Source organism: Sitodiplosis mosellana, unplaced genomic scaffold (genome assembly GCF_009176505.1).
Source record: "Sitodiplosis mosellana isolate CC-2019 unplaced genomic scaffold, AAFC_SMos_1.0 Smas_scaffold_6197, whole genome shotgun sequence".
NCBI lineage: Eukaryota > Metazoa > Arthropoda > Insecta > Diptera > Cecidomyiidae > Sitodiplosis > Sitodiplosis mosellana.
Genome location: NW_022601438.1, coordinates 2,496,729 through 2,509,596, shown reverse-complemented (window position 1 = coordinate 2,509,596; position 12,868 = coordinate 2,496,729). Strand labels below are relative to the sequence as shown.

General features: G+C 36.9%; 3 protein-coding genes across 9 annotated transcripts in view; 2 read left to right on the top strand and 1 right to left on the bottom strand.

The window, feature by feature from the left end:
- LOC129577223 (uncharacterized) overlaps positions 1 to 7,776 on the top strand; it is a 13,943-nt gene extending 6,167 nt beyond the window's left edge. For 2 of the 7 annotated variants that reach the window (XM_055463876.1, XM_055463880.1), the window contains exons 2-6: positions 1,446 to 1,611; positions 5,011 to 5,154; positions 5,270 to 5,365; positions 5,461 to 5,929; positions 6,141 to 7,776. In XM_055463876.1, the coding sequence (XP_055319851.1) occupies positions 1,446 to 1,611; positions 5,011 to 5,154; positions 5,270 to 5,365; positions 5,461 to 5,929; positions 6,141 to 6,892 (1,627 nt within the window). In that variant the 3' untranslated portion in view covers positions 6,893 to 7,776. Of the gene's footprint in view, positions 1 to 642; positions 1,612 to 3,025; positions 4,924 to 5,010; positions 5,155 to 5,269; positions 5,366 to 5,460; positions 5,930 to 6,140 lie in introns of those variants that run through there. The other 5 variants (XM_055463878.1, XM_055463879.1, XM_055463877.1 and 2 more) reach the window with 5 other exon arrangements.
- LOC129577230 (NADH dehydrogenase [ubiquinone] 1 beta subcomplex subunit 2, mitochondrial-like) lies at positions 2,072 to 2,906 on the top strand. Its single transcript, XM_055463891.1, has 2 exons — positions 2,072 to 2,516; positions 2,603 to 2,906. Exons 1-2 carry the CDS (start codon positions 2,321 to 2,323, stop codon positions 2,728 to 2,730), a joined length of 324 nt encoding a protein of 107 aa, XP_055319866.1. The 5' UTR covers positions 2,072 to 2,320; the 3' UTR covers positions 2,731 to 2,906.
- LOC129577218 (WASH complex subunit 2) lies at positions 7,760 to 12,821 on the bottom strand. Its single transcript, XM_055463864.1, has 8 exons — positions 12,425 to 12,821; positions 12,228 to 12,335; positions 11,929 to 12,138; positions 11,710 to 11,840; positions 11,379 to 11,635; positions 8,766 to 11,222; positions 8,153 to 8,698; positions 7,760 to 8,053 (listed from the first exon to the last, which is right to left on the bottom strand). The coding sequence occupies exons 1-8, from the start codon at positions 12,425 to 12,427 to the stop codon at positions 7,920 to 7,922; spliced, it is 3,846 nt and encodes a 1,281-aa protein (XP_055319839.1). The 5' UTR covers positions 12,428 to 12,821; the 3' UTR covers positions 7,760 to 7,919.
- Positions 12,822 to 12,868: the final 47 nt, after the last annotated feature.

Genomic DNA, 12,868 nt, shown 5'->3' with positions numbered 1-12,868 from the left:
AGAGAGAGAGAGAGAGAGAGAGAGAGAGAGAGAGAGAGAGAGAGAGAATGAAAAACGGTTTATCCGGTATTATCGCGTAGTGTGTGGACAATAAACCAGTGAATAGAAAATTCATGATTCGATGTGATTGTTGTATTCGCCGTTTAAAAAATCCAATTCTTGATTGGTTCAAGTGTGTGCACTATCCGCCGCTTGGTGATGCAAAACTAATGAGCGAAAAAAAAAAAACTGACGAAGAAATAAAAAAAAAACCACAAGAGGAACTGTTTCGATGAATGGTGCGAAGTGCAGAGAAAGTACGTCATTGCCGTCGTCAGTGGACAGTGAAGTCTTAGCCTGACTGCAGCGCTGCTCTCTCGCGTCTTTATTGCGGATTTGATCGCGCTTTTGAAAATCACACAAAAACACACACACAATTTCAATATAAAAAAAAATTTATTATCGATTGTGAAAACCGTTTGCCATACACACCGTTTTTCGCACGATTCAAATTTTTTTGCGAAAGTTTTTGATTAAATAATGAAAAAAATATATACAAAGCCTGCTGACTGGTGGTTTGAATTTTCTAGGTTTCAAGCCTTTTCAATAGAGATAAGGTTCACTTCTTGAACGTGTTGTATTATAATTAGTATTTTATTGCAGGTGTCTGCGCTTCTTTCGGTTTTATTGTTGTTTTGCATAAGCTGGTGCTGCTGCACATATTCACAAACAAAGGAGACGAAACCAAATGAAATCATCATCATCAACATTCTCATACTCTAGTTAAATCACCGACTATTTAATAAAGTGGCAAAGTGCTGTGTAACAGCAGCAGTAGTAGCATTGCACACAGTGGGTGTTCGATTTTTTCGTTGAAAGACGCGCAATGCGATACAACATATTTCGCGGATATGTATGGGAATGTGAGACAATAAAACTATATGTGTTGCATTAAAACAAAAAACAAACAACAACAAAAATGCAAATGAAATATTCTATTGATATACGGTGAGATATAGAGACCGAATAGAATCTACGCGAACAACAAAAATCATTGCAATCAGAAAAAAAAGTAATTTGATTTGGTATTTCATGTAATAGACTAACCAAAACATCGCACCCGAACAAAAAAACACACTTCATTGAATAGTTAAAGTTATGTAATTGTTTAAATATGTGCAAGTAACACATTTATCCCGTCATCACATCAATAACGCGATAGAGAGAGAGTGTGAGCGTGAATGAGAAGAGGATAAAGTGAGTCATCGGTAATCGCAAAATTATGCAGAATATAGTATCAGTGGTGGAACGTGTGACCAATGTGAAGAATTGTGTACAATTCCGAAGACAATATTAAACCTTAGATACCAAATACAGAGCCACAGTTTTGATAGTGAGCTTGCAATTGTTTATTTGTTGTTCTTTTTTCCTCTATTATTTCGTCAATCACTGTACCTGAAACACAGCACAAACACAAGAAATACCATTATGGATCACATAAAAGCTGAAACCATGGACTCGACGCAGACAAAAAAAAAATCATCCATCAATCAGATGAGCACACATGTGTGGAATCTATTCGCCAAAACCAATCTATTTGCACTATGTTGTGTTGGAGCCTTTTTATCACTGGTAAGAATTTGCTTTTTTCATTTAAATTTCGTTAAAATTTAAGTTTTTACAAAAAAAAAACTTCCCTTGAAAGTCATAATGAATAAAAATTGCTCTCTAGAAATAACGATCATATGCCTGCGATAAAAAGGTATTAACAAAAAATTAAATAATGACGAAAAATCGTAATCATATCTAAACCCGTGATTCTAAATACGAAATTTGCTTTGGTAGATGCCCAAAAAAGCACATTCGTGTAAGAAAAAATGGGTAAAAAAAAGAATTCGCCGAAAAATGATTAATTCGACGTGAAAAAAATATTTAGTATCGTAACGGTTTGCAGCGAACGCTTTTATTCTGTTCACGTAGTTGCTCAAGACATAAGGTGTATACACACACACGCTCACACACACTTATTCGTATTTGACATTTCCATTTCGTAGTTGTACGAGAGAGAGAGAGAGAAATGTCAAAAAAAATTGTGGCTCAGTGTACTATGTGCTGTCATTCGTGTCAGTCATAGAGGAATAAAAATATTATTCTTTGCATTTTTTTTTTCACTTGTGAAGTATATTTTCACACAACTAATCGCGCAATTCCATCTTGACGGTGGTTCTCCACTAAAAAACGCCTTTGTTTTGTGTGTTCATATTATTTGTTTATGCAATAATATAGACTGTACGGAGAGACATCAAGTTTTTTACGGAACAACCCGAAAAGTGATTGAGAAATGTTCGCAGCACGGGGACCGTTGTTTTCGCGAGCGATGGCACAATTTGCTCGCAATGGCAAATTATTAGGTGTTGCTAGAAATACGAAGCAATTGCAATCGATGCCCGTTCGGTACAGTGGCCATTGGACCTATCGTACTGGTATAACAAGTAACCCACTTTATAAACGAGCCGTCGTTCAAATGGCTGGAGGATGTAAGTCAAATCGCTGTTGACATATTTTTCTTCTGTGTGTCTTCTCCTCGGAGGAAATTAAACGCGCAAATTTCATTCAATTGTAGTTATGTGGTGGTGGATTATCTGGCATTTATACTGGGATTTCGGTCATATTGTCGGTGAATTCCCATACCCAGACACATCAGCGTGGACAGATGAAGAATTAGGAATACCACCAGATGATGAGGAATAGATCACAAAAATAAACAACAACAACAACAAAAATCAACCACAATCAACGCTACCAATAAACGAGAGGAATTCTAATCATATTGTGCAAACAACAGCCACACAAAAAGAAAAACAATTTATTCTCGTGCTGTAATCGATAGTGAAATAAATTCGATTTTATTTAGTTTATACAAATGACGTCCAAATGCATTTCATTTTGTGAGTTCATTGATTCCAACAGCAAAACAGAAGAAAACACCTGGCTCCAAATTCTCAAGACAAAAAAAAAACACATGATAATATTTCCGCGAATTTACCAATTGTTTTCATCGAAAAACAACGAGAATTATGAATGAATGGGATATTTTTTAGTGATGATGAAAAAATGCGATCCAATAACTTTCATTATGTAATTTTTTTCGCTTGCGCTGAACATAAGCACTGACACTTTGAGCATTCGATGGTATACCTAACCTCACTTTTTCCAAGTATTTATGTGTATATTGATTTCATATGCGTGTATACGTAAACCAACACGATCCATATAAATCGCGTAAAGCCCGTTAAACGGCAGGCTGGCAAACGTATGGGTGAGATTTGGTGCGTGTTTCGAGAACAATTTCTCTTTATTATGGAGAAATTATCATTTTTCTTCGTTGTTGGTTTTATTTTCTTCTCTCTCAATTTTAATTTTCAATTTGAAATTTTCGCATTTCAGCGAACATATCTAATAAATGTGCAGCAAGTAAAAACGTTCGATTGTGTTGCAACTTTCTTATTAGAAGAAAATGAAAAACAAAATTAAAACGTAACGAGTTTTATGCAGATTAATTCATTGCTGCCGCCACGCGCACGCGCTTAAAACAACAACACTGCACGCATTAGCATCTAAACAGTATTACTTTCTCTTTTGAAATCAAACGTAAATTTTCGATGCATATGAAAAGTGAAAATGAGAGCGATATGACAGCCTTTTTTCGGATAAGATGCACTTTCATTTTTAATTGTCGTTTGATTTTTCCTCACCTTCTTATTATTTTCTAATCATTAATGAAAAGTTATTTGGCTGTGAATCGAAGTAGATAATATGAGAGACAATTACTCGATTCGATTTGTTCAACTTAAATTTAAAGAGCAATCTGATATGTATGTGTGTGTGTGTGTAACAACTGGGTGAGAACTTCAGATACTTCAGGCACGCACATGGATCGCGGTGCATCATCCGCTTAATGATCATTGCACTTAATCAAAGGGTTGGATTGAATTAACACGGCATAAAAGAATCACTGCATTTTCACTTGTTGCTCTTTCAATTGTATTTCATTCTGTGTTCTCTTTATCTTTCGTCTTTGGCTTTTATTTTTTTTTTCTCTCTCTCTCTCTCTCTCTCTCTCATTCTCATTCTCATTCTCTCTCAATAGTAATTTCGTTCACCCGAATCAATTTTGAATTTGTTATGATTTATTTTACTGGGCGAAGAAGATGAGCGAAACCGAAAATTGGTTACTTTTTCCCTTCATTTCATTCATTTTGTGAAGTGGCCTGATTCATTCTCACCAGACACCCAGAATTAACAATCAGAATCCGACGCGGAATTGATTTGCAGAGAAAGTGTTGAATCGAAATTGTTAGCTGTGGAATTCCAAATTACGTTCAATGTGGTTTCTATCTCATTGAAACAATAACAATCATGGAAACAGAAGACAGAAAAAAAAATTGGTTAAGCTTCAAACGGAAGAAGTGTGCACGATATTTCTCTCAATCTGTTGAAAGGAAATTAGCGAAAGTATACAATAACGATCTAATAATGTCAACAACGACGGTAAAAAAAGGCAAAAGTCGATGTGATTAGTTCCTGAGTAATGACTGTAAAAAAAATATGAAAGATAAAAAAACGTAGCCCATTTTATGCGCGCACGCGCACAACACTGACTGTGAGCGATATGAAATAGATACCGACATATTACGCCACATGATGATCATTGTGTTGTCGAGGGTATTAAACAACTACCAACGTTTTTATTTTCTCTCTCGAAATGAGAATGGAAATGAAATAAAGACGAGGGAAAAAATTAACTAATAAAAGAAGTATTTATGGGATACAGCGGTATAATATAATCATATAACTGGAAAATATATTTGGCTTGAGCAACCATATGATCGTTAAAATTTAGAGACAGCTTCAATATTGCTCAATTATTTCTCATGTTCCATGGTATGATTTATGAAAAAGAGCGGATCAATAAAGAAAGAAACCGATACACAATAATTGGTGATTTTGTATCGTTTTTTCGGCGTACAGGTTACATATTTAGGTGCATTCTCGTGCGAGGTGTCATGGATATTGGAAGCTCACGGTGATCTGCCGATCTACGCTTATTTATTATGTTCCGGCTACTTCATCATGTTCGTTGCATCGACTATTTTGATACATGGCCTGGCAACGGTAAGACAATTGAAACGGTGCATTTACTCTTGTGTTTTTATTTTTTTTAAAACTTGTTTTTTATTCTATTTTTTTCTTTGTATTTTTAATTATTATACATTTTCATGCTCAAAAGGGCTTATCATGGGGCCTATTTAGTTGGTCCATCGTTGTAGGTGTTTTATCGATACCAGAATTAATATTCGTTATGATTATGACGACACAGTTTTGGGTAAAAATCAATCAATTGCTAAACTTTTCCTTCATCAAAATCGAAAATTTCGTTTCATCACATTGATCGCAATGTAAATTGTAAAATTTCAACAGGGACTACAATCGATTCATGGTATGACTGAGATTATAACTTATTTAATTCGGCTGGTTATAAATAGCATGGCATTGCTCTGCGTTATTCCAACGGCGTTGCGATGGCGAAGGGAGAGGCAAATAATGAGCCAATTAGAAAATCTAGCAACGCGACTGCATATGACATCACCCGATATTCCAGGTGCATTATCGCCGGCTGCCGCATCAGCTGCGTTAACACGCATCAATGACTCAATGCAACGACGGTCGTCGGCTAGAAAACGCCGATTGTCACAGTCTGGATATGATAACCATGGATTTATACCAATTATTCAGCAATCAGCCAACGATTCGAAACATCATCAACCACAAATCACATTGCCAATATTCCCATACATGTACGGTATGTACCCGTCACAGAATGAATTCAATGCAAGCATCTTCGGGCTCGATCCATCGCAAATAATCGGACCAATGCCAACGATGCAAGGTAAATTTTATCGCAACTTTTAACGATTTTATTTCGAAAATTTGAAGAAAAAAAACAAAGATATTCTGGACATGTTTCTTATTTTGTTTTATCATATGATGATATGAACGAGATCTAGTTCCATTTTTACCAACCTATGTGTCATAAATAATGTCGATTTAATCATTAATTTAATTAACTACGACATTTCCACCTTCATTTCATCAAACAGCCGCAAAACGAACGCAATCGCTGCTGGATTTCCGACACATTTTGCCATCACAAATAGTAATGTCGTCATCACGATCAAAGACCCCAGTAACGGATCTGGATGCACCCGATGGCATTTCGAATACGGTAGAAAACCAGCAAAATTTGAACAACAATATCCCTCACAATCACCCTAGTAATCCAAATAATGTGCGCGAAAGTAATCGCAAGACATCGATACCAACGGTGCAAAATAAGAATTTCAACAGTCACAACGAAGAAGAGAAGCATTCGATAGCCGGTGATCCGATTTATCAAACGATATCATCGGAAAAGGGAGCCAAATTGGGTCGCAATTGTATATCATTGGAAAATTTGCGCACATTGACCATAAAAAATGATTTGAATTCATATGGAAATAATTTGCTACAAAATCACGGACAGCCATCGTCACCGTACTACGTATTGCCCGCATTTCCGCCAACACCAACCGGCTACAATGTTCCGCACTATTTCAATCCGAAACCACATCATCCAGCAGCGGCACATTACATGTTTGGACCGCCATTTCCGATGCAACCACCACCGCATATGATGGCACCACCACCTCCACCGCCGCAAGCATATTTCCATCAAAACTATCGAATGCCCTTCACCAACTACGGTGGCTACGCAAATCCAAATCCATACTCAAATCTAAGCAACACAAACAGTCGACAATCAATTGGCAACGATTCAGACGATTATCGCAAGTATCGTGATGTGGCTCTGTGATTTTCCGCGTGGTCCAATCACCACTGATTTCCAAAACGTACTCCCTTGCTTCCCCCCTTGATTATTATACAGCTTCAACTTAACATACGACATTTTTTTGTATACTTTTTGTTTTACTAAGAGATTTTGCTTTCAACTGAAAATTCGTCGTTCGATCGATAAGCATCTAGTATTTATTTATAATAAATATTCGTTATTTAATCGCCGTCAATCATATGATAATGTAATGATGATACTAAAAAACCATTCCAAATGTTTTGTACCTTTCAACCGAGTTGATAATTAGTAAAAAAAAAAAAGAGAAAGAAATATTTCACAAAGTAAAATTGCAGAAAGATTTCTTTACCAAAAAACCTAGATATAGATGTGAGTCGGAGTAATAAAGTAAAATGAAATATTATTAGATTTTAATTCGAAAATCGACAACGACATGAGTTCACATGCAAAAATGAAACTTTTTTTCAGTGAGAGAAATTTAAAAAAAATATACTAGTCTCTTCCCACGGTCAGCGTCGTTTATGCAATACTTTTGTTATATTACACTTTTCAAATGATTGAAGTAATAATTTTTTTTAAACATATCCGATTGGAATTACCTCCATTTTGGAATGTTATACAATATTTATAGAATGTTTCCATTGTTATTGACACACGTCCACTGTTGTATTTTGTGTAATTTTTTCCTTCAAATAAGTCCAATAATGGAGAATCCAATGCCCCATCAAATTAACAGCGCTAATATATGTAAACAAACAGACCAAAAAATCCAATCTATTCTTTTTCCTCGTTTTTTTTTTGTTTATTGATAACAATACTTTTTTTGTATATTCGCAATAATAATAATAATAATAATAAAAGAAGGAAACATTGTGTAGAAAACTTAACAATTGGATGTTTTATTTTTGATTCTTCATAGAATTTTGTTCAATTATAGGTCTTTTTTCTTGAGGGAAGAGGGGGAAAGGCACATAATATAGTCAAGATACAACGACACTTTATGAGTGTGGTGACACTCACACTGCTGCATCTACTTCAACAAATCGGCCAAAGGGTCATTGTCAACGGCGCTTGGCGATAAAGTTTTAACGGTTTTTTGGGCATCCTCTTTGGCTGTCACTGTCTTTGATGTTGAAGTGGCCAGCACTTTTTTATTGGCAGTATCTTTGGAATGAAAAAATTAAAATTTGGCTAATATTTCAATATCGAAAAGAACCTTGTTTGAAATTCCGATTCAATGAATAAAAATTGATGAAAATTTACCTTTTGGCTTTGATTTCGTGCCAAATAAATCATCATCTTCTGAATCGCTAAACAATTTTTCACTCGCTTTATCTTTGCCCACCTTCGAAATCGTCGCAGTCGTACCTGAATTCAATTTTGGTGGATTTTTCTTGCTTGATTTTCCGCCGCCAAACAATTCATCATCCGAAGAGTCTGAACTGAATATTTTCGAGGCCAATTTCTTTGGTTGCATTTGTTTTACCGGCTCCGGTAATGGAGGTGGCTCACCAAATAGATCATCGTCGTCGTCGTCGTCTCCAAAAAGACTTGATTTAGTGACTGCACTTGCAGATGGCGTACTTTTTGGTTGTGGTTTTTGTTCTTTTGGCTCAACTTTTGATGAAACTGGCGTTGTTGGACCACCGAAAAGTGCATCATTATCGGAGTTGTCATCGAATAGGCTTGAAACATTACCGAATGAGGGCTTCTTCTCACTTGAACCCGGTGACGTGGCTGACGGATTTAAGTTTAGTGGTGGATATGGAGACCAATCATCTTCCACTTCTGTGATATCATTCGGAAGAGCTGTAGTCGACAAACATGGCAATTTATTAGCTTTATATGATAGAGACATAGTATGTAGTACTACTACCTGGTGGATTGGTTGATTTTCCGGAAGTGAATATTGCACCACTGTCAAAATCGTCTTCATCATCCTCACCAAACAAGCTGAGTGCATTTTCCGATAAGAAAGTTGAAGTTCCCGCAGTTTTGATTTTTTCATCGACTAAATCGAGTTCTGGTGGCAATTCATCAATGTAAGCTGGAGTGGCTTTGACCGTCACCTCACTCTTAGCAACTGGCTCGGGTTGGACTGGTATTTTGGGCTGCACCTCCAAGAAATCATCGTCTTCATCTTCTTGATCATCGAGGAACGAAAATAGATTTTTCTTTTTATTGTCATTCACATTTGATTGTTCGGTTGTTTCTACAATTTCCGGACTTTTCGTTGGTTCCAAAGGCTGTGGGTCAATGGATATTTGGGATTTTTCAGTATTTTCCGTATTTTTTGGTGTTATCGCGACATCTTCAGGTGGCAAATCGGTTTCAAATAACTCATCGTCAAAGATTACTTCTTTCGTAAGAGATTTTGGTTCAAATTTAGGTAATTTTTGCTCAATTTCCTCTAGGCTTTTCTCAATTTTCGGTTTTGGTTCAATTTTTGGGGATTTTTGCTCCGTTTTTGGTGCTTTCTGTTCGATTTTAGACGGATTTGGTGGAATTTTATCGACTTTATTTTTGCCTTCTGGAACTGTTTCTGAAATTTGTGGATCTTGAGCTATTGAAATCGTATCAACGCTTCTAGCGGCCGGTTGATCAGATAATTCGTCGGTGTGTTCTTCACTCTGAAGTGATTTTTGATACTGTTGCCGTCGACCGGCTCGAGTCGATGGACGTCGCGAAAAGTTCTTCACACGATTGCGATTCAAATTCGTTAATCGTCCCGAATCATCAACATTATCCTCACTCAGGACTTTGCTTATTGTAGTTGTTTTAGCTGGCACATCATCGCTGACCTCATCCGTACTCTCTTTACTATCGCTTCGTTCGGTCGGTTTCGCGAGTTTGGCACCTGGTAATAAAGCGGCAACATTTATATCGATATTTCCAATGTTCAATTTTTTCGGTTGTATTGTTTTTGGATTCGGTGCCGTTTCGGTCTTATCAACATTCGAGCTGTGATTGGAAAATGCATCGAGTTTTTTTAGGAAATCAGACCGTTTTCCATCAGTTTTACTGCTATCTGTGGTCTTCGACTCAACACTTGACCATTTCTCAGGTTCACGGCTTACAGATTTCTCTGATGCACTGCTAACCGCCTTCTCATCCGATGGCGATTCAGTTTTTGATTGCATTGCGTTAGTGAATACTTCTGGTACTGTAACCGTGTCCGAAAAATCATTGTAAAATTCAGTTTTTTGCTTCAAACTCTCCGTGGGCTTTTTTTTGACATCATGTTTTGGAGACGACACTTTCGCGAATAGTTGTTCATCGTCGTCGTCGCTCGGTGGTGTATCCGAGAACAAATTTCCTGGATTGAAAAAACCCAATTTGTTGTTTGATTGCACTGCAGGCACCTTTTTTTCTTCTTCTTTTCCATCGATTGGTTTGGCGGCTTCAAAGAGGACTTCTTTCTTTTCAATTGAATTCCTATTTTTAGTGGAGGAAATGAGTTTCTCAAACGCATCATCGTCTTCATCATCATCAAACAAATCGAGCTTGTTACTGAACAATTCGGTCGGCTTTTTCGATTCGACCGTAGCTGCAGCTACTTTCGCTTTTTCAGGACTAGCAACTACTTCTGGCTTCTTACTCGCGCCGTTTGCACTTGTCGATTGCGGCTTTACCACTTTTTCTGGTGTTGTTGTGTCAAAATCATCATCTGGCGGTTCATCATTGAATAAATTACTTAAGAATACATCTTTTTTGGGAGCCGGGTTCGAGAAAATTGTTGTAGGAGCCGCTGGCTTTGGCACTGGTTCCGATGGTTGCAAAAATAGGTCATCGTCGAAATCATCATCGAAAAGGTTTGTGATTTTTTGCGGTGACTTGACGGAATCGACCGAAGCGGTGCTCTTGGGTTTAGCTGGCAAAAAACTATCAAAATTATCATCTTCATCGTCAGCAAATAAGTTGATTGACTTGATCTGGTCGGCCGTCGACGTAGTCGTTTGCATATTTTCACTTTGGCCACTCGCTTGTTTCACAGCTTTGGTTGTCTTGTTTTCGAAAATATTAAAATCATCCGGATCATTTTCGTCATCCAAAAAGAGATTCGCTGGCTTGTGCACCGTTCTTGTGCTTGGTATGTCATCAAGTTCAGGTGGATCGGAATCGATTAATGTTGGTATTACGTGCGACACATTCGGTGCCTTTTGCTGTCTAAATATTGAATTACTCGTATTCACTTCCCTTGAATCGGTTGGTTTCACATTTGGTTCGGTTTTCGACACATCGACACTTCTTTTACGGAATGTTGGATTATTCTCTTCATGTGACAACTTTGATATGTTCTCCTCCGATGAACTTTGGAATAAATCTTGCGTTTCTGGTGGAATGGAAATGATGTATGTTTTTTTTTATATTTATTGAATAATTCGTGGGATGAATTCAAAATGTGAATTAACCATGTTTTATTCATAAATAGTCTCTAGACTTCAGTGACATGCAAATTGCACAATGTAATTGTATAATGAAAACAAACCTGGTTTTCTGAACAAGGCGGCACCTGTTGGATTCTCTGACTCTGACAATGACACTGGAACATTACTCGATATCGATACGCCTTGTGACGATGACGATGATGGCGATATTGAGACTTCATCGTCGACATTCTCATTGCCCGAACCATCGCTGTCTTCATCAATCAGCCCGATGTGCCATTTCTCATGCCACTCTTTAGATCCGATTAAATAAGGCAGTGGACGATGGTCATATAGATTCTTTGGCCGGAAAATGACGCTATTTCCAAATCGAAAGGAATAAGGACGATTGCATTCTATATGAATTTAAAACAAAAAATTGTAAAAAATCACCTCTTTTGTACTTCTTCGCCTTCATCTTCTGAGTCGCTCAGCTCAATTGTCACTTTATCGAAGTACTGATCAACCATTTCCATTCCAGTGGTGATGGCATTTTGGAGTGCTTCGGTCACTGACATCTTTGGCTATTCACATCAAAATAAATCCAAATGTCAATACAAACAATAATATACATCTAATCTCCACTAAGCTTCACGGTTAGCTCTAATCTACCTGTTCGATTTGATTTGGATTAGTAGTCGGAACACTGTCGACATTTGCTAGGGTTTCATCGTCGTCGTATACTCGATTCTCGATAAACTGTTTGTGTTGCAATGCCATCAGCTGATTGGTTGCATTTTCTAAGGCGATTTTGGTACGGTCAAGTTCCAACATTGAGCTATGCATATTGTGGGTCGAACGATTCCCCCGCTCTTCGATTGTCTAAAATCGGCATTTCATTGCATCACAAATTACTGATCAAAATCTAATCAAACAAAATCACACATACTTCAACGTGAATTACTGTTTACCTTTGACACATTTTTCATATATTCCAACAGTTTTCCATCACATTGTAACGACCAATTCGGCGCATTCCTTCGAATATCATCCGCAGTCCATGGCTTATCTTTGTCACTCTAATCATTCAAAGAGCGAAAAAAAAATTCATCCCATTAAATGTGTGGTCAATTCAATCAGAACCAATATTTGCTTTATATAATCTCACCATATTGTTTAAAACAATGTATAAAAATAAAACAACAGTCAAATCCTTGAACTTATTCTAAATGACTCGACACTAAAAAGAAAACCAAGTTGACTTTTAAATCCGAATTTGGCTAGTAGTAATACATGATTTTGTTTTGATTTTGTTTATTGACAACTTTTCACTATTTGGCCATTCTAATGGAATGTCATTTGAAATATGGCACAACATGTGGCGCACTCTATCAAATTATTCAGACACAAACCATTCGCTCATAATTGGCCGCAATCTGTTTAGCGGCGAAATAGATAAGAACATTTCTAGTTTCAACCGCTTTGTTTGGAACTTTATTGAAAATGTGAACTTCCATACATTTTCCATTGCTTCACTTGTATTAATTGCCGTTGATGGAATTTTCAATTTTATTTATTGCAACAACAAAAATGGTAGAAAATGTATGATCTC

Excerpts from the sequence above, each read along its gene's own strand:
- LOC129577218 (XM_055463864.1), bottom strand. Across the intron at positions 11,841-11,928 it reads ATCCAAATCAAATCGAACAG|CCAAAGATGTCAGTGACCGA; the intron begins GTAGATTAGAGC and ends TGATGTGAATAG. Across the intron at positions 11,636-11,709 it reads GGCGAAGAAGTACAAAAGAG|CGTCATTTTCCGGCCAAAGA; the intron begins GTGATTTTTTAC and ends ATTTGGAAATAG.
- LOC129577230 (XM_055463891.1), top strand. The coding sequence starts at position 2,321 with ATGTTCGCAGCACGGGGACCGTTGTTTTCGCGAGCGATGGCACAATTT. Across the intron at positions 2,517-2,602 it reads CGTTCAAATGGCTGGAGGAT|TTATGTGGTGGTGGATTATC; the intron begins GTAAGTCAAATC and ends ATTCAATTGTAG.